General features: G+C 41.8%; 1 protein-coding gene across 1 annotated transcript in view; it reads left to right on the top strand.

Annotated features, from left to right (window-relative positions):
- The window catches only part of Tnc (tenascin C), an 88,773-nt gene that overhangs the window by 42,092 nt on the left and 24,699 nt on the right, over positions 1 to 21,982 (top strand). The window contains 7 exon segments of the mRNA XM_036179336.1: positions 4,280 to 4,552; positions 5,062 to 5,334; positions 9,343 to 9,615; positions 11,821 to 12,093; positions 16,035 to 16,310; positions 19,830 to 20,102; positions 21,645 to 21,917. Coding sequence (XP_036035229.1) covers positions 4,280 to 4,552; positions 5,062 to 5,334; positions 9,343 to 9,615; positions 11,821 to 12,093; positions 16,035 to 16,310; positions 19,830 to 20,102; positions 21,645 to 21,917 — 1,914 coding nt within the window.

Raw genomic sequence — 21,982 nt, 5'->3', positions numbered from 1 at the left:
AGTCTCTTAGACTTCAAGTGTTCCTCGAAACAAAGGCATCCTCTGAACACTCGGTGAAAGTACTCATCCTGACCCATCCCTGCTGCTTCTCCAAGGTTCCTTGGGCACTTAATGACTTGAGAGTGGGCAGTAACCACCTCATTGTCTCTGACCTCCTCCAGGAGTGGCCAGAATGTAGGGACAGTCTCTTTTGTCTGCTGCTGCCAGCAGTGCCTGGAACACATCCAAAGCCAGAGTGAGTGTCACAAACATCTGCAGAGATCCAGCTGTCCTGGGGCCAGCATCAGCACATTCTGTTTTCTCCTTTGAGTCCTTCTCTGCTTTAGCAGCTGATTAACACCCTTCAGGACAAAGGGGCAGGGTAGTCATTCCCTGGGAATTCCCTAAGTCTGTTTAATATGGCTGTTACAAAGAGAGAGGATGAAAGGAGGAAGGAGAGAAGGAGAGAGATAAAGAGAAGATAAAGGAAGTAGGGTAGGGAGAAAGACACGCTCCCTTTCAGCATATAAGAAAATCAGTGTGTGCTAGCCATATTCCCTTCTCCCTCTCCCTCCTCCCAGCTCTCCCATCCCTTCTCTTAGTTTTCCCTCTCCTCTTTCTTCTTTTGGATTCTCATTGACTAAACTCAGCCTAAAGCCAAGGCCATGAATTCATTGTGATCAGGAAGAGAAATAAGAAAGGACAATAGGCAGGAGCCAAGGGCCATGAAGCACATTTCCACAGCAACCTAAGACTCACTAGTGACACCCCAGTGACTCCCATGAATTTGGGAGACAGAAAACTGAAATTTTGGTCCTAACCACAGCTTCAAGAATTAGAGAACATTGCTCTGATTTACCATTTTGACTTTCTATGGATCAAACTCAAGTTACTCAACTATTTACCCTATCAAAGCTCATTTTTTAATATACTGATTGCCTGCCGAGTCAGACAGAATAGGGGCACATTCAGGATAGAAGGACACTAGAAACAATGCACTGCAGTTAGAAAGATGGACCCAAAACTCAAGGGATGTCATTTTACTGTTGCAGAGGCAGGGAAGAGGGTAGAGGCAGGTCCCCATCACCCAACTGCCAAAGGGAACAAAGAGTCAGAGTAGTCTCAGAAGAGGTGTTACTGGGCTGAGTCTTCACAGAGCAAAAGGAAGGGTGAGTGGGGAGGGTGCAGTCTCATTTCCAAAAGGTAGAACAGCATCTGTGAGGCTTGGAGTCATGGGATGCTATACAGTCATGAAATAAGCTTGGCTGGGCTGTGTGCCCAAGTAGAAAAACAGTGGGTTCTAAGGCTTAAGGCCTCATGGGGACAGCTGTAAAGTATGGACATTCAGGAGCTTTAGCTCCATTCTTGGTATTTATTAAGAGTCACCAGAAAGCTTCAGGACAGTCAAGACTTTATATTTCAACTATGTTATCTCTAGAAAATGAGCATGGATCCATTTGCAGCCTTGCTGTGATCTTCAGACTTGCATTTAACCTTCCCCTTGCTGTGAAAGAATCATTCTCTCACAAATAAAAAAAAGCGGGCTGCCAACCAGTGGTGACCACCATCTATACGATGGTGGGAATCTGAAGGGCTGAAGACACGGCCAGAAATTCCTCACTGCAGCTGCTCAGCCCACTTTGAGCGCAGATGACACAAGATTTGGAAATTCTGATTTTCTAGCCCCACTGACATTGCTCAGAGGGTAAATTCCAAAGCACAGCTGTGAGAGAATAACAATAGCCTTTTCATCATGAGATGCCAGGAAAGCTGGGGTGCAAGCAGGCAATGGGAACCCTTGGCTGAGGGTGCAGTGAGCCCATAAATGCATCATTCATACTGGAAATGAAGAGTCAGCACTTACATACAGCTTTCCAGTCCCGACTTCAACTGTCCTGCTGCATCCTTATTCAGAGCATCCCACACACCTCTCCCATAACTGTCATTCATCTCAGTTTATTAATGAAGTTTCACTCTTTACTTATCTGAGCCCGTGTTTGATAGCCAGGTCAGGGGTGGTCTGCCAACAGCATCCATTTTAGATGTGACCACACACCACTCACATCTAACAACTCCCAGATCTTTCTTGATATACCTATGGAAAAAGGGGGGGAAAGGTGGAGAATAGATAGCCAAACTAGATGGAAGCTGAGAACCATAACTACTGTGCTTGACAGAGGTAAAGTACAGTGTGAGGGTCACCAAGTTGGAGCATTGGTGACACAGACAAAACCCGAAGTCTAGAGATGAAAGGAGTCTCAGCAGGAAGAGCCATGCTCTAATGTGTGGTTCCTCCTCTCTTTGTATCTGTGAGCGCTCTAACAGCTTCACCTGTGGTGATCCCGAATCTCTTCCTCCTCCTCCTCCACATCAGGCAATTCTCCCTATACTGCGCACAGCCTCACATCCAAAATCCTTTTCATAGGAACAATATGATTTACATCATGATGAAAGACAAGCTTAAGACAAACACCTGGAGAGGAAAGGTTGTGACTTCGTCCACAACATGGTGTCAATTCACAATGCCAGCTAAGTTTCTGATTAGTGTTTTTGGACAGGAAGAGAAGAAAGAAAAGGAGGAAAATGAGCTAAGAAGAAGAGTGGGAGCAGAAGCAGCTAGCTTGGATTTTTGTGTTTTGTTTTGTTTTGCTTAGGTATCAGCTTGCCTTACATCTCTTTCCACATAAGGACGTTTAGAATACTTGAGAAAGGCAAACTGAGAGTTGAGCTGGCTTAAGTCCCAAAATAAAAAATGTAATCATGTTTGGAGGCTCTGATTCTGGCCTCACAAGGGCACATAGGTTTAAGCGTAACTGACCTTCTTCATGTCTCCCAAATCCATATATATCACCTTGAATTTGAGATCTCCCTCATAGGGAGCATGTGTGGGTGGCTAAGAACTTGGACATGTGCTCCATGACGTGAATTTGGGTTAAAAGAAGAATACAGAGACTGTAGTCCAATATTAGGTGTTATAAGTAAATGTTTTCTATACAAGGACAGATGATACTCTAGACTTTAGTGGCCAGGGCATCTCTGTGACAGTTACTCAGTCATGGTATCTCAACACAAAAGCAGCCATCAGCCATTAGAAGTGAAAATGTGTAGTTATGTTTCACTAAAGCTCCATTTTAGCACAAAAAATTTGAATTTCATCTGACTTATACACATTATGAAATATTCATTGAATTTTTTTAAATCAATGATTTCCAAATGTAAAGGTTGGTATGAGCCTACTAACTCTCAAATTAGGCATCAAGCCAGATGTACCCCACTAGTTTGTCCTAGTTCATGTACCCATGTCTTAAAAAAGAAATCTGAAGCATTGTACCATTAGTAATAGGAGATGACTGGAAAAACTGAATTAGATTCTAGAGACACAATGGGTATTTCCTACTGACTGAACGACCTCTGTCAATTTGCAGGCTAGCTTTTCCAAGTTACAAGGCTATTTTCATGGTCATGTAGGGCTTATTTGAAATCAGCAGCCATGTAAACAGGAAAAAAATGACTTGTTTTTTCAAAGGAGCAAAGGCGGTTCCTACCCTCCCAATTTCAGGATCTGTTTTCAGAGAGATCTTTGTCTGCAGGTCACGCACAGTCCACTTAAACTCGGTACAGGCAAATGACTCCTTAAGGCAGATTCAGACAAAAGAGACGGCCACATTTCTGTGTTCTGAAGACAAAGATGATATATCCAATTATAACAGAGCCTAATAAATTGCTTCTCCCCGGTCCCAGCCAATAAGGAATGGCATTTCAAAAGCAGGCCAGCTGTCTTGGTTCAGCCTTAGCAGTAATATTAACTTATCTCTACTATTCACTGGAGTGGTTTGAGAAAATTGATCTGAGCCCTAGAAACTGAAAGGTCCAAACTAAACTGCGTCAGACCTTTCAGGAGAGGTCGAGGCAGCACAACAAGAAACCTAAGCAGATGTAAGGGAATGCAAAGTACAAAGTGCTGGGCAGCGACCCAAGACCAGCTGAGCCTACTTTATAATGAAAATTACTTTGTCGACTGGAAACTGAAGTGTGGAGTCTACCTAACACCTGTCTAGAGTTTTCTAGAACACTTTTCAATAGGAAAATGTATTTCCAAGAGAAAACACAGCTATGTACAAAGGCAAAGTCAGTACCAGACTAACCTATTTGTTGCATTTTATGAGGACAGCACTGCTGGGGATTCGGTGACAGCAGCTTGGCGCAGACTCTACTGGCTTTGGCCAATTGATTCGTTGAGTTCTTAAAGGGCAAGCATTTGAGGAATAATATAATTGACCTTGTCTCTGTCATTGTTCAGAACAAGCGCCTTCCCTGGAAAATCTCACCGTGACTGAGGCGGGCTGGGATGGCCTTAGACTCAACTGGACTGCAGATGACCTGGCCTATGAGTACTTTGTCATTCAGGTGCAGGAAGCCAACAAGGTGGAGGATGCTCACAACTTCACAGTACCTGGCAACCTCCGGGCTGCAGACATCCCGGGTCTCAAGGCTGCCACTCCTTATAGAGTCTCCATCTATGGGGTAGCCCGAGGCTCTCGAACACCAGTGCTCTCTGCTGAGGCCTCCACAGGTACTTTCTACCTTCATACCTAAAGCTTCTGATTTTCCCAACAGGAAACTGACCAAGGATAATCACACACCATGAACTTTGGAATGGCTATGTCCACCAGAAGCTATCATGCCATGGGGTCTGATGCTGGATAGCCAGGCCATCAAGTAACACAATTCCAAGGCCACCTTAACATTTCACATAAGTAACACATTGCTGTTGTGTGGAGTACATCATCTGGGACAGTCCACATAAACCAGGCATTGTGACTCTACATTTGGCTGCAGCCAAAAAGAAATTAGCCACAGAATTGATTCCTGAATTCCCTGAAATTTAGGACAATTCCTCCATAATCTAAGAAAACAAATACTCCCCTACACCCTTCTTCAGCTCTTTCTAAAGCTTTAGAACTTGCACGGTGCATGTTTGTCTAAAGAAAGTCATGTTTTCAGGGGATACGAAGCCTGTTTGTGTTCAGGATTCTGTGGATCTTACAATGCAGTTTAAACCCATTCTCTGTCCTTCTCTAGGGAAAACTCCCGATTTGGGAGAAGTCTCTGTCACTGAGGTGGGCTGGGATGCCCTCAAGCTCAACTGGACTGCTCCAGAAGGGGCCTATCAGAACTTTTTCATTCAGGTGCTAGAGGCTGACAAGGCTCAGCCTGTCCAGAACTTCACAGTCCCTGGAGGACTGAGGTCAGTGGACCTGCCTGGGCTCAAAGCAGCCACTCGATATCACATCACCATCCGAGGGGTCACTCAGGACTTCAGCACGGCCCCTCTCTATATTGAAGTCTTGACAGGTATTCTAGACTCATTCAATCCTTTTCCCCCCACTCTTGTCTCTGCTCCCAAGGAATCAAGTCTATAAACGGGGCTTATCCCCTTCCGTGTTGGGGAAGTGCCAGTGAATCATTCTTGCTTTTTTCCAAATGTCTTATCCATTATTTGGCCAGCTCCTGCACTAATCCTCATAGCTAGCTACATGGAAAATTCCACCTTGTCTTCTTTAAAAAAAAAAAAAAATGAGAAGTGACTTCTCTTGCAAAGTAAGTTTTAATTATAACAGCTAAGAAGCTGGAAAGCACAATTTGGAAGTGAAAAATAAAAATTGATCTGAGCTCATTCTAAGACTGCCTAAGAGCTTCCCATAACCCTATTTGTGTGTCAAGAATGGAACTTTTTAGCAATTCCAAAAACTGTCTTTCATTTCCAAAGACTGAAAGAAAACGTGGCTTTATTGCCAACCACAGGAGTATGCTCAGTACTGAAGCAAATAACACATCTGTAGTCAGCATCAACCAAACAGCTCATCCCAACTTCAGCCAAACTCCATCTCACCTGAATCCCAGAATGCAGTTCCCTTTTTAGTAATTCCCTCCCTCTGTGTCCTCACACAGAGGAATTTCCAGGTCTGGGAAACCTCACAGTAACAGGCTTAGCTGAGATGCTCTCAGCCTTGATTGGACCACACCAGACAGGACTTATGACCAGTTAGTTATCAGTTGGGTCCAGGAAACTGGACATGCAAAAGGGACTCACCCCTTCACTATTCCTGGTAGCCTATACTCCACAGAAATCCAAGGCCTCAGGGCTGGTATTCCCTTCACAGTCACACTGCATGGCAAAATCAGGGACCTCCACACTAAGCCACTTGTTGCAGAGGTCATAACAGGGACAGGACACTTCTGGACCAGAGATGTGATATATGCCAGCCTGTTCTTAGAGTAGGGAAAAAAATTCTCATAGGTTAGAAGTCTTACCTGAATATGATTGCAAGTGACATGAATCTGTGATTTAGCAGGTCTAGGCTAAACTTCCATATTACAGGCGGAATATTATTTCTGGGTGTATCGCTTTGTATCCCTGGACCTTCTTTTCTCCTCTTCAAAACAAAAGTAATGTCCCTGCTTTAAACCCTTGCTGTGAGAAATAGGTAAACTAAGAAATGAAAGCTCTTGACAAAGTGTCCATCATGTAGGCAGTGTTGAACTGGGAACAACTAAGTTCATAGTTGTTTTATTCAGGGTCCTCTAGAGGAGCCAAACTTATAAAATGAATGAATATATATATGGAATTTATTAGAATGGCTTACAAGCTGTAATCCAACAGTGGCTATCTACCAACAGAAGGTCCAAGAATCCGTAATGGTTCAGTCCACAAAGCTGAATGTCTCAACTGGCCTTTAGTATAGACTGGAATCCTGAAATACTTGGCTCTAATGCCAGTGATGGAATGAACTTGCCAGTGAGAGTGAGAGGAAGCAGGAAGAGAGTGTAATCTTCCCCTGTGTGCTTTATACAGGCTGCCAGCAGAAGGAATGGCCCAGATGAAAGCTAAATCCCCCCACCTCAAAAGATCAGGATTGAAAGAGTCTTCCAACTTCAAATTATTTAATTAAGGGAAAAAAAACCCTCACAGGTGTACCCAGCTGCTTGGGTTTTACATAATTCCAGATATGAAGTTGACAAGCAAGAATAGTCTCCACAGTTGTAAAGCCAACCACAGTAAGGAACAGAACAGGCAGCAGGTTTCCAACACAGGGGAACAGACTTTCTAAAGAAGTCTTTTCATTACTGCCCTCAGAGGCATTAAGTAATACCCAGTTCCTAGTCAGATCTCTTCAGATCTGGGAAATGATCTAGCCATCTTGGGCAGAAATTATCCAAGACTCTCTCTATAAAAGACCCTTGGGATAAGAACATTTCCTAGAAGCAACAGTGCATTACGTTCAATGTTGTTCATTTAAACTGAAGAAAAAAAGCAATTCATCTCAATTTGTCCCTTAAAAATATACTGTTCCATCTATCACAGAAAGCTGTGTGCTATTTATAATGGGTCCAGAAATAGCTTCCAAGTGGGCTGCAAATCTATGGTGATAAAGCTTTAATGCTGGCCCCTCTTCACTGCTTAGTATTTTGACAATGCCACCAAACACCTAATTCAAACCACCAGTTTACATGCATACATACATACACACACACATACATACATATATATACATATATATATACTTAAATATATATATATATATATATATATATATATATATATATATATATATATATAAAGTAAATTTGGCTATTGCTGAGAAGTACACACATGCCAGATATAAGGAAAATGATAGCAATCATTTACCTAAGTTGGCCATGTTATCATTTTGTCTTATACACTGTGTTGAGATAAAATGCAGGGCCTCTGAGGTGTATGATCTGGGTTGGAGATGCTGATGACTGGCATTTATAGTCTGCAAGCCTTGGTCTGAAGATGCACAACTCCTTTAGTAAGAGGGATTTCCCAGTGAAGTCTTCTATACATCAGATAAACAGTTCTCAGTGAGTGTCCCCAGTCCCTCAAGAAAAGCCTCAGCTTTGTGTGAGACACCTACCTTGAAGAATCCTGGGACACTTCAGAACAAGATTTATCCTCTTTTTAAAAAAAAGTTGAGACCTCTGCAGATAAATTCCTCCCCAACTTCTAACTCATGGCTACTTCCATTTTAAGAAGGTGAAGAGATAAGCATGCACTTCAGTTTGTAAAGGGCTTGCCTCTCAAGCATGAGGACCAGAGTTCAACCCTCAGCACCTGCATAATCATACAGAGGTATATATAGCTGTCCCAGATGAGGGAATGGACACAAGAAGATCTTTGATGTTTGCTGGAAAGCCAGTCTATCTGAACCGGAGTACTCCAGATTCAGTGAGAGACCCTGTCAAAAGTTAAGGTGGGGAGTGATTGAAGAAGAAACCTGATGCCAACTCTGGCCTCCTGCACATTTGTACACACAACTGCATACATATAAACACACTCCTTCCTCCCTCTCTCTCAGACAGAGAGCCTGAGACTGTACCGAATCCAAAACAAGGAATTTTTCCTTACCCCGAATTTCCTAATCAGCAGTAATGACCACATTAAATATCCTTCTTACATAGTAAAACAAAACTAATAGTGGGCCCTGCTTTGCACCATTTACTAAGCAACACAGAGTTACTTTTAATTAAAAGTTCATTTCACCCAATCTTGCCTTTGTGACACATGCTTCATGCCAAAGGTTAAGAATGTGGGAGGGTGAGAGCCAAGCCAAGAAAAGCTCAGAGGTAAACCAGAAGGTTTGTCAGAACTTGAGACAGTGCATGTTTCAGAAGCCCCGGTGCAGTGCAGGTAGCCAGCCACCATATGGTCTTTTACCTCAAGTAATAAAACAAGGGAAGTCATCCTCTCCCACATGACTGCGATGTCCCAAAATTCATCCACAGGCTCAATTTTTGATGTTGCCGTTTATCAGACACTTGCTATGCTCAATGTATGATATGAAGACGATGATAAATATCAAATAATCATCATAGAACCTCTTGATGTGGTGCTGTCAGTTAGTTCTATTTAAAATTGAAGGCTCAGAGAGAAAACAAGATGACACAACTTGACAATACCTGTGTCAGAATTCTAACCCAGGTCTATGGACCTCCAAATCCTGTGCTTTTAACTACTCCTACTTCCTCATGCCCTCCCTAACCCCATCTTTTCCCTGTTTCCTATAGCCACTGGCTGTGCATTCCTGGAGACTTCCACGTTTCTGCCTTTCATGGAGGCATGATGCAAATTTTCCTTTTCTGACTATTTTCAATGCTTCAACAAAACTGTAACCAGAGTAGCAAAATCTGAATACAAAAATACCCAGAGACCAGGAGTTACCAAAACCAAAACAAAGCATTCTTTCTCTCCCCGTTTTGTTTTCCTGGAGTTGGGTTGTGGGGCATTTGACTTTCTTGCTTGATTTACATCACTGACAGAAACCTCTCTGCCTTCTCCAGAGGAGCTCCCTCATCTGGGAAGCTTATCCGTGCCTGAGGTCAGCTGGAATGGCCTCACACTCAACTGGACTACAGGTGACCTGGCCTATGAGTACTTTGTCATTCAGGTGCAGGAGGCCAACAATGTGGAAGCTGCTCAGAATCTCACAGTGCCCGGTAGCCTCAGGGCTGTGGAAATCCCGGGTCTCAAGGCTGCCACTCCTTATAGAGTCTCCATCTATGGGGTGATCCAGGGTTATAGAACACCGATGCTCTCTGCTGATGCCTCCACAGGTATCTTCTTCCATGCCCATGCTCAGTCCTCATGGTTCCCTGCTCTCGATTTCTCTCTCTCTAAGTCTCTAGAGTCTAAGAGGTGGCAAGAGAATTAGCTTTTCTCCATGGCTGAATCCCTTTCATGCATGATGCTTGCTCAGAGCCCTCTCTGTGAGCTGTTCCTTCATCCAAATGCCTTGGCCACAACAATGATGAGGCATGTAAGATACTGCTCCTTCTGGCCTCCAGCATCCACTCTCATGATTTACCTGGAAATCCTCCAATGACATCTCTGCATAAAGGCCTTTGGGGAACCAGCTTGTTGGTTTTAACTCCCATCTCTAAGCCTGACAAAGAAAACGCCCATCCTCACATGTAAATTTTGATAGAGAACATACCATTTATTTTAGAGACTCTTTTGTTGTTTGAAAACGATGCTGCACTATTTCAAAATCCCCCCTAGAGATTGGTCCTACAGTGCTTACACTTAACCAATGATTCTTTTAAACTAAGTGAGCAGAACAAGAGAACGGAATTACCCTCCTGTAGGCAACTGTCTCAGATGCTGAGTCATTGTTAGAACACCAAATTACTAAGTAGCTGACCAAGGAGAGGAAACATCCTACAATGATGGCTGGAGGATATACTGAAGAGAACTTTTTTTAGTAGGAGGACACTCAGTAGGCCTAGGAGAAAGGAGTATCCCAGGCTACAAATGTAACAGTACCAATATCCCAATTTTGCTCTGTGCACCAAGGGTTGTTCCCTGAAACATTGGTCCTTGAATGGCAAGTTCTCAACCCTAACACCAGTGGTGCATTCTGGTTTGCTCATCATACTATTCCAGTTATAAAGCAGTCAATGGTCCCTGGGAGTCTGCCCAAGTGATCAGCTCTCCCTTACCCTGTTTTCCACAGCTCATTTTACAGTATGCCCTGATGAGTAGTTGTTTTCCATGAGACTGCCTCCCCTTTTTACATAGTCACTATGACTAAACTCTCACAGCAAACTTTTACATCTTTATTGATTCAAAAGGACAGCTCTGTGATTTTGCCTCACTCATTGTGAGCACTGTCACTGAAACATACCCAAAACACAGGCAACCACTATGTGGACAGTGACCTCAGAATGCCCGGAGATTGCAGTTGAGGCTTTCCTGAATGTTCCTCTGAGTTCTTTCTGACATCCATAAACTACTCCTTCCCAGAAGGCAGAGCAATCACCCACCACTTCTGATCTTTCCTGCAGATCTTGTGGTTTGGATGGCATCTGTATTCTGTTTTATGGTAGTAGCATTCTTGTCTCTAATTAGTTAGCCCATGGAGGGGAAGGGCCGTAACTCATCTGTGTCACTGAAATTAGGGGGTGTTACTCCTTACTGCACAGGTACACAAACATCTCCCATGTGCACCTTCTACATGCTATATTGTTATCACTCAGAAAAGCAAAAGCATTGGCAGGACATCTCTTAGGCGACATGCTATTTCTTGGCTAAAATGGGCTGTCTGAACTGCTTGGCTCAGCTGTCTTGGCTGGCAATGAAGGACTAGCCTTCTTGGCCCACATAGACACAAGGAAGAGAGGACATGCTATTTTAACAGATGATGAGAACGGCTGGCTGTCCCTTATCTAAATTATGAAAAATTACCAAGGGTTACATTGTGAGGTGGGTGGATCCTTTCAAGTGACAAAATCAGAAGCCTCAAGGTTCCACCCAGGGAGGACCATGGTGTTAGAATTACTTAGTACTCATTTAGATAGATGGACACTCTCTCAGAGCAAAGATGGCTAAAGCAGGAATCCAAGTAATCTTGGTCCCTGGGTGCAGCTCAAGAGCCTAGAAGCTGTCAGGCCTCATATCTTTTGACTGATGGCCAATGACCCTGAGGCAGGGCTCTTGGAGGCAGGTCCAGTTAAGATGAAGCCATTCCCACTGAGACAAGTCAGCCTGTCCTGAAGTATCTTGCCAGGCCTGACCATAAGTGGCAAATGCAGAGCAAAAAAATCTAATGCTGTACCTGTCTTTGTTCATTTTTGCTCTTAACAAAACCCTTTTCTCTTTCATTGGCACTGACTTTTACTGGTAGCATTGCTTTGAATCGCTGTAACCTTGAACTATTAGATCTTTCTCCCCAGGCATGGTTTTATTAACCACCTCCACTTCAAAATACAGCCAAACAGCTAATCAATTTGTTTCTTCTCTCTTACCCTCTCATTTTTCAGCCAAAGAACCTGAAATTGGAAACTTAACTGTTTCTGACGTCACTCCTGAGAGCTTCAATCTCTCTTGGACAGCGACCGATGGGATCTTCGACATGTTTACTATTGAAATTATTGATTCCAATAGGTTGCTGCAGACGGCAGAACATAATATATCTGGTGCTGAACGAACTGCCCGCATCTCAGGGCTTCCCCCTAGTACTGATTTCATTATCTACCTCTCTGGAATTGCTCCCAGCATCCGGACCAAAACCGTCAGTACCACAGCCACCACAGGTACATGAGCGTTTGTTTCTGACACCTTCTCTTCACAGTCTTTGTCAGCAGGATGAAGCCACTTCATTTCCGGGCCAATGGGATACAAGCCATGGAATACTAGCTTTCCTAGGTTGCTGGATGCATCATTGCCTAACAGAATTCTCTTCCAACAGCCACCTAAATGGTACTTTTCCATGAATCCATGTGTCCGATTTGTCATAAGCAGATCATTATAAGTATCATATGATGCTTTATCCAAGTTGCCATAAAGCATTTGAAGAAAGGAACTCTCCCCTTGGTAACTGCCAAACCATCGTGAGGATTGTCCTGGGCTTACATCGTTTGTTATCCTAGCTTCTTTCTCTCCCTAGAGTCTTGAACAGCCTCATACCCAATTATCCTAGTAATTTAGGGAAATTGTCAACAGTGTCTTGTTTGTTTGTTTGTTTGTTTTCTCCAGTAGGGAAAATTAAAAGAAAGAGCAAAGGTAGTTAACTCATGAGATAACCAAGAGGTAGTCACATCATCCATGTCATCTCAACCTCAATGCCAGCTGTAAAGGAAAAAATGCCACCTGTCCAGAATGTTGAGAGGCACATAACAAAAAGGAGATGATAGTCATATTCAGATAAGGAGGAGTCCCAAAGGCAGCAAACTGTTCTTGCTCTGGATATCTAGTACTGTGGCATGTGTTCTGTGCCAGATGATTTGTCGTGCAGTAAGAAGAAATCATCTGTGAATTTAGGGAGGAGAGGTCTGTCCATTCTAGCAGTGTTCTTAGCACATTTGAGGCAATGCCTTTTCTTTACAGTTAAATCAGTACACACACACACACACACACACACACACACACACACACACACACACACACACTCTATATATGTATATATGTATGCATATATATAGAGTGTGTGTGTGTGTGTGTGTGTGTGTGTGTGTGTCTGTGTGTCTGTGTGTATAAGAAATGCAGCTTTTTCCTTATAGTTCACAAAAGAGGATCTATGTTCTGGGGAACCCAAGAAAAGGATTGGTATTACAGCATCAAAATTATCTTCTACTTAGGTCACTAATGGTTGACAGAGACCCCATCTGTATGCTATTCTAGACTGCAAACTGTGATCAGGGTTGTGGAAAAAGGGAGCCAGGAATATTTGGTCCCCAGACCATTAATGTTAAAGTATAATAAAACAGAGGGGACAAAAATCAGTTAACCATATACACGTGGTTTGAATTGGTTTTCAACAAAGAACAATTCCTTATCTGAAAAGTGGAGTTTAAAACCTCATGGATTTAGTCTTCTGTATTTTAATTTTGACTATAATAATGATTCAGATGGACATATTTTCATATATAATCTTCTTGCTTTCAAAGACAACTTTCTCCCTAGCCACATCCCTACCTCAAATATGACCTTAGGAACTTGCCCTTAATAGCTTTCTTATAGAAGTTAGTTGTTTTGACCATACTCTGTCCTGGGTCATCCTGAAACTCTGCCATCCCTAGCCTCAAACAAGTCTTTTTCTAATTACACCATTTACCTGCACAGGCCAATATGTAGGCAGCACCCTCAGATCCTCAGTCTATGCAGTCACAAGTACTTCCCATTGGGGCTTCTTTGGTCTCCATTGAGCCCCTTCTGAACATTTTAAAAATCAGCTACTGCCCATTTTTCATCCTCTTACTTCTATCAGATCCTTATCAGTTTGATAAAACTATCTAACCAGAGCTTTGCAGCTTTAAAATACATGTCACCCCAAATTAAGGAACTTTGGAGTCTAAATGTTCTTCCCTAAATAGCCACTCCCATCTGGAGTTGCTCTGTTTGTATTGAGTTAACATGACTCATTTTCTTTCAGTCCCTAAACTATCTTTTCCTCCACTCTTGAACAATCTTTCCTCATGCCTGTGGTCTTTCTAATCAGAGTCTCCTGTATCTCACTCAAAGGAATGTCTGTGTGCTGTTTTGGGCTGAAATGATCTACAATCTTTTTCCATCTGCCAGGATTTTATATATTAGCACCCTTACAATGTTAACTAAGAGACCCTAAATTGCAACCAAAACACCTCATGGGAAGACCCATTCATGGCCATCTTGTTCTTGAGATTTTCATTTGTCTGGATTCATGACAAATAGGCTGCTCTCTTTTGACATCTACTCTGTCAAGCATGCACTGTCACCCACTGTTGTCTGTTCCAAAGCACCAGAACTTACTTCCCATCCATCAACTTGTCAAAATCACACGTCATGTGGTGAATACGCAGAGCATTAAATCTTTAAACATGTCTGTCTCTTTTGGAAGCAGACAGCATGTCGAGGAAGTCTTTGTAAGGGTTAGACAAGGTGGGAGAAAAATGTTCCTTGCTTGCATGGAATGCTGGACATACCTTAACTAGCATTCTCTTCCTGGGATTTGTCTTCTGTCTCACATTTCAGTGTGGTTGCATCCTCTGGGAATTGAATGAAGGTAACACTAACCCAGGAACCAAGGCCCCCATCTACATGATGAATGTGCAGGCACTGCCAATCTTCTTATAGTCCTACAAGAAGAGTCACAGGGTGCATCTTTAATTCAGGAGATTGCTTCCACAGCAAAAGATGGTGGAGAACTCAATTCCATCTGGAAGACTTCATCCTCTCTGTGGTTGGAAAAACTTGCCAATGTGGTCGTGAAAACTACGGCACTATCAGCACCTCAAATTGACAGGGAAGAACAGCCATGCCTTTACTATGGCTGTATGCTGTCCCTGCTTGGTTTGATCCTTAGAGACCTTAGAGCAGTTGTGCCAGGCAGTTTTACAGTTAAAATTCACTCAGAGGAGCCCATGCTTATCTCCAAATATCAGAGCTGAAGGGAAACAACTTCCAGGTTTGGAAAAATAGTCTGCCTCTTTCCAATCCTAAATCCTATTACAAGCTCAGTCTTCTAGGACTACTGCTTCTCTTTAAAATGCAACCTGGTTTGACTTACTTCACATTATTATTACTTAATAAATGACTAGGAGTCTGGTACCACATACATCTCAGTTGACACTAGCTGTGAAGGGCTATTATGTTAATATGCTCATTAATGCCTGTTTAAGGGACAAGAGAAGTTTTACCTCAACAGAGCTCCCTTTTTATAGTGGTTCCACTAAACAAATTTCCCAATCAAGGAACTCTAGCTTAACTTCAAGTTTCCTACATCTTTTACAGCTCCCAGATGTTCATTAATGGAAATCATCTTCACTTTCATAGCATTTGGAGTGAGACACAGATTTTCCTAATATGCATACATTCCAATGCCCTTGATGAAATTCCACATAAGTATGGATGTTAGCCTTTAATTTGTGCATCCATACAGGTCAGATGAACACTAAGAAAATCTCAAGAAGTGCTCTCTAAAGGATGCTCAGTAGGACAGCAGCTTCTTGAGGCACTGGGAGAGATTCCTAAGACAGGGGATTCATTGGTCACTAAGTCTATGCAATGCTGGGATGAAATAGATTGCACAGATTCATTTAAAGAACAAGTTTATCAAAGCCTTTGAAGGGAAGCATGCTCTGGGAATCTCTAAGGTAAAAGAAAATGGTTGCTGATTATGGTGGGTGCTCAGCCTGAAGCTGTCTTTTCCTGGGACATCTTGTAAGGCCAGTGGACCTCAGAGATTTGGGGAAATAGAGCCACATTACCTTTTATATGAGTCCTGTCTGTACTTCTGATGACTGGTGAACTTCCATTCACAAATGTCTGCCAAAGCCCTTTCACTTTAAATGAGCATCTGCAGAAAAAGCAATAACTTCTTAGTCATATAGCCAATGCAAGCAAAGACACTGCCTAACATTCTTCTTTCTTTTTATTTTTTCTGCAAGTATTTGGATATATACATACATTCAAATTCTGTTGCAAAATTCTGAAGAAATCTACTGCTTCCTTTAGTAACACCTCTCTCTTTGTTTCTGCCCATGTTCCTTCCCTTCAGAGCCAGAACCACAGTTGAGCACGCTAATCCTTAGCAATATTACTCCTGACAGCTTCAACGTGTCATGGACCACACAAGCTGGGCTTTTTGCAAAGATTGTTATCAATGTGAGCGATGCTCATTCACTGCATGAGTCTCAGCAACTCACAGTCCCGGGAGACACACAGCAAGCTCACATCACGGGCTTGGTGGAGAACACTGCCTATGATGTCAGTGTGACAGGGACCACCTGGGCTGGTGACCCCACCAGACCCCTCACTGCCTTTGTTGTTACAGGTATTCAAAGGTTCTCATTGTCTGTTTAGGATTCTGGGAAAAGGAGATAGGCATTCTAAAAGAAAATCCAATCCCAAACATAGTCTTGAGTCCATATGTAAATGTCTTTATTTTTATTTTTAATCTACATTATTTGTGTGTGTGTATATATATATATATATATATATATATATATATATATTACAAGTTAATTAATACATATAGTACAAAGTGATATTTTAACATATGTATATATTGTAGAATCACTAAAGCAAATCAAATAATGTATGAATCATGCCATCTACCTTTTGTGATGAGGATATTAAAAAAAAAAAAAAGAAAGAAAAAAAAAACAACCTTCCAACAATATATATACTGTATTTACCATATTTTCTTACGGGTTGCAAACAATAGCAAAGACACCAAATGTAAATTTCTAACCCTGAAACGCAATGCCACTCCTCAGAAGGAGAGGACTATCACGGCCCCTCATGGGAGCTCTTCACACTTGTATAGAGCTTTGGGAATCTTCGTGCCCATTTGATAGGATGTTTTTTCCACAACACATAGAGTCTGGATAAAGAGTAAAATCTATATTAGTGAAAATCTATAGCAGGAATTTTGCCCATAAATTATGGCAGGTAGGATGTAAAGTGCCTATCCTAGTATCCTTGAAGTCCTCCAAATAATATAGCTTGTGTTTAAAAAAGAAAAAAAAAATCCAAGCCAAATCCAAGCCAAACAAAAAACTTACTCAAAACAGCCAAGCACAACAAACTGACAAGTTCAACCTAGGAAGGCAGGTCAATGCTAAACTTTCCCACCTATCAAATTTGACGTGTGTCATCTCTTTGAATCACACAAAGACATGATGCCTATTGTTTGTCCTGATCTTACCTATCAATGGTAAAGGCTTCATATGGTTTCAGAAAAGCAAGTTTCTAACTTGACAAATCTCGAAAAAAAAATTGCTTAGAAATTCTCTTCTACTAATGGTAACTCTAAGAAAACAGATGTTGTCATCTGCCTTCACTAAGCCAGTTCCTCCCAGAGTCTAAATTACTATAAGTGAGATATGTCAATAAGTACAGCTAAATATTTATGGTAGCTGAAATCAAGCCTGGTTGATTTCTAAAACTCTCTTACATCATCTTACCAACACAGCCTTAGCAAGTTGCAAATTTATTTGAACCCCAGTTTCCTTGTATTAAGGAAGGGAGAACCGGCTGGTGCTCCTGTCCACCTATATTAGGAATCTAGCAAACACGGTCAAATGTAACTACTTTGCATCCTTTATGGATACTATGTCCCTCCTGCTGTTTCCCAACAGTAAAGTGGTCTTGTTAAAAGTAAACAAGAAGTCTGGGGTATAGCTCAGAGGTAAAAGTCATTTGCCCAGCATGAGTGAGGTCTTAAATTTTCTCCTCATTCCTGCACATTAAATAACTAAAAGAACCAACAAGCCCAAATGAAACAATAGAAACATGTATTACAATTTCCTCTTAGTAGAACATTGGGTATACAGCATAAGATTTTAAATGGTTATTTTGTTTTTCTATTCAATCATCAAATGTGAACATAAGCTGTTTATTAAGTACAGTAGAAAATGAGAGGAGTCTTCCTAGCCCAAGCACACAGATCCCCTCAGGCCCTTACTTGCCACCTTCTGCAGGACCTCCCACAGAACAGAGAGAAGAAAGGCAGGTCCAAAGTGCTGCTCTCAGGAAGGAAGCATAGACGATCCAGTTACAGCATTGTTTCTGATAATCCATAATGTGAAAAGACTCTTCACTTTGAAAGAGGCGTGCCAAAAAGGGGAAAAAATGAATAGGAAAGACTGGGGGTGTGGGGAGACAAACGTTTGACTGACTAATTAGCCTGAAAGTGCCTGTTTTCACTGGAATTCACTGCTTTGATGGCCTGGAGTTACAGAGGCCAGCTATAAAAGAAAGCACTTATCTAAACAAAAGCAACATTTGAGACCCTTGTTTTACAAACCAAGACTGTTTGAACAGTAAATATGATTTCATCTTTGCTTTGATAAAGTTACAATTCTTGGGAAATCTTCTCATGAAAAAAAATCCCACAAAAAAAAAAACATCAACTGTTTCCAATCACCCCAGGAAGTTCAAGCCATAGCAAAATTTAAGTCTCTCTGCTTCTGGATGAAGGCATTCATTCACTAATTCACTCAGATGTCAATTACTTCTTTTTTAAACATTTTCTCTATATCTCAAGGATTTGACCATGGGCATTAGTACAAGATTATTTATCACTTTGAAACTTCTCAATTAGCTGGAAAAAAGAAAGACAGGAAGGAAGGAAGGAAGGAAGGAAGGAAGGAAGGAAGGAAGGAAGGAAGTAAGTTAGATTCAGCATTGCTGTGGGCCATTATACTGGAGAGGATGTATTGGGACTTCTCCTTCAGTCTTCTCTATGCCTCAGGATGTGCCAGCACTGGGGGTTTACTAATTTAGGCACTGGGTTGGGATGTGGAAAGAATACTGAACTCGGGGGAAGAAGCCCATGTTGGATCCCAGCTTACCCATGTACTAGATCTGGGACCTTGGAAAAGTCTTTCTTTTCCAATCAATGTAATGAAGGTTAGCAGGCTGGTGGCAATGCCTCCCTTACAGTATCATTATGTTACTGGATCAAGGATGTGCAGCCTCCTCAACAGGGAGTTGTTTTCAGAAACTTGGCTGCCATAATGTCACTCTTTGGGAAACCCAAAGAGTGTGTGAAAAGACCCCTTAGCAACTAGGAAAAAAGTGTGTCAACACAGATGTTTGGTGAATGGTGGGAAAGGCATGATAATGAAACATGTTCTTGCTTTCTAACTTTACCCAGAAAAGTAAACAGCACAAGAATTGCCAAACCTTAAAATCTCTTCCTGGACCATAAATGTAACCTGCTAATTTGGACAAACAACAACACAACAAATCTTACTGGTTGTTCCCGTGAGCCAAGCTCATGAAGCTGTGTCACTCAATAATTGGCCCAAATGACTGGATTAAAAATATGAACCAGAGTAAGATATGAAATATATCAAAAAGAGAATATGCTTGCAACAACAATAAAAAAAATCTGATTTGCTTTAAAACCAGAAACAGCAAAAAATAGATAAAGGTCCCAAACTTACACAAGGTGTCATATTTCTATAGTGAAAAGTGCATGGCCTGATTGCAAGACCTTGCTCTATCACACACTAGCGTGAGATTTGGGCCAAATCATTCAACCACTTAGAGACTTTTTTTTTTTAACCTATGAATGGGAATGATACTTGCTGCATAATCTTGTTGAGAAAAATCACCCTACACAACACCATCGGGTATCCAAGACATTATTACTAAATGTTCCTTTTCTGAGCATCTAACTTATGGGATGATTGGTTGGGAATCTGTCAGTGTTCTTGGAGTCATGAGCATTATCATGGGATGATGGGCTAGGAATCAGTCTATCAGTGTCTTGGAGTCATGAGCTGCCCTAGCCAAATCAATGCTGCTAACCTGAGTCATTTTCACTCCTCCCTTCTTTCAGAGGCCTTGCCCCTTCTGGAAAATTTAACCATTTCCGACACTAATCCCTACGGGTTCACAGTTTCCTGGATGGCATCGGAGAATGCCTTTGACAGCTTTGTAGTAACGGTGGTGGATTCTGGGAAGCTTCTGGACCCCCAGGAATTCACCCTTTCAGGAACCCAGAGGAAGCTGGAGCTTAGAGGCCTCATAACTGGTATTGGCTATGAGGTCCTGGTCTCTGGCTTCACCCAAGGGCATCAAACCAAGCCCTTGAGGGCTGAGGCTGTTACAGGTATTTCAGTTCAAGAGAGCCATATTCTCCTCTTCCTAGTCCCTTTTCGTGTAGTCTGTCCACAGGACCACTGTGATGTTAACATTTTTGTCTGTATTCCCAATTTAATCAACAAATGTGGCTTGTTCTTTCATGTTTTCCCCATGCTTTCTCTTGTTTCAAATATCTAATGAGTACTCATTCCTCCCATCCTAGAAAGGAGAAGGTCGAAATGTTTCCCTTCAATGTCTCAAGTCCTTTAGTCCATGTCTTGCCCATAGTCCTTACATGCTTACTCCACTGACCTTCCTTTGTGTCCATCCTGACTGGTCCCCAGCTATATTTCAGCCTTCTCAAAAGAAATATACCAATGAGTATATTTTGAAAAAGTATTTTAAAATCTTTGCTATCTCAGCCTCAACCTGTGATCTTAACCAACCTGCCTAGTTGTCTTATTGTTGGAAACTAAATGAAATTCATTAAATTGGTCTTTTATAAAAACTAATATCAAAGAGGGTCCTCAACACAGACTTAATCCATAATGTTCTTAAGACTAATACTTCTTATATCACATTAATGATCTTAACAGTCAAAATTCTGTGTTTCCCAAAGTATTTCTGGAGAAAACAAGCTCTAGGGACTGTTCAAAGATCTCATTTGGTGACATTTCATTTTCAGATAAGTTTGGAAGCAGGAGCTTTGACCAAACAGGCTTTTCAGAATATCTTTTTGTGTATCTCACAGGGAGCAGTATTCCCCAAACTTGTTTGACAAGAGATATTTTGTAAAGGAAGGGGAAACAACAGGAATAGTTTGTTTTGAACACACTTTGGGAAACCCAGTTTCAGATTGGTTTTGACACTGAGTTTTGTCTAGTTAACCAAAATGAAACCCTGGGTACAAAGTATATTTAAAGATATTTCATGAGGTTTCAAACCTCCTTCTACCACCTAAACACTTACCTGACGGCTAAACCAGAAAGAAAATAAAATTGACAGGAAAGAAAATAAAGAATGGCAGCTTTCTTCTGTATGTATAGCAGTTCCTGCGAACAAAGCCATAAGACCACAATATTTTAAGTCATTTTGCTCAGGCTTGAGGGAAATATGATCATTAGAATCATTATGGACAGTTCCACAGATCATTAAAGTTGGTTTATTTGTCTTTTCAAAAGAAAAGAGAAGGCGCTCACAGAGGATGGGCACTCAGCCACTAGAAGACAGAGAGCAAATGTAAACAAGTTATGGCTTTGAACTTGTTTAATAATGCCTGGGAGGGGCCAATGCTAAGTCCAGATGTGAATTTATGCAGTTACTTTTAGACAAAACTCACAGATGCAAGAGTATGCTTGGCTTGTATTGAATGTGTCAACTCCGTGTTTTCCCTATCCTCACCCTACTAGACTTATTAATATGAAATGATTTTCTTTCCTGGTATCTCAGGACACTCTGTCTCTGAAAACTGAGGCATCACTGCATTCTGATATCCACCAGAAAGAAGACTGTATGGACTGCTAAGTAATGTTCTGTTTCCTCCTTCTCCCACCACCTTCTTTCCCTCTAGAAGCTGAACCGGAAGTTGACAACCTTCTAGTTTCAGATGCCACTCCAGGTGGTTTCCGTCTGTCCTGGACTGCTGATGAAGGGATTTTCGACAGTTTTGTTCTCAGGATCAGAGATACTAAAAAGCAATCCGAACCACAAGAAATAATCCTCCCTTCCCCTGAACGTACCAGGGACATAACAGGTCTCAGAGAGGCCACTGAGTATGAAATTGAACTCTATGGAATAAGTGGTGGAAGGCGATCCCAGCCAGTCAGTGCCATAGCAACTACAGGTACTGTAAACAAACAGGTGCCATAGCAATGATGGGTACTATTAACAAAGAGGAGAGGAGAGAGG

Source organism: Onychomys torridus, chromosome 2 (assembly GCF_903995425.1).
Source record: "Onychomys torridus chromosome 2, mOncTor1.1, whole genome shotgun sequence".
In the NCBI taxonomy this organism is placed as follows: domain Eukaryota; kingdom Metazoa; phylum Chordata; class Mammalia; order Rodentia; family Cricetidae; genus Onychomys; species Onychomys torridus.
Note: the sequence above shows the minus strand (reverse complement) of the source record. Positions and strands in the feature narration are given on the sequence as shown.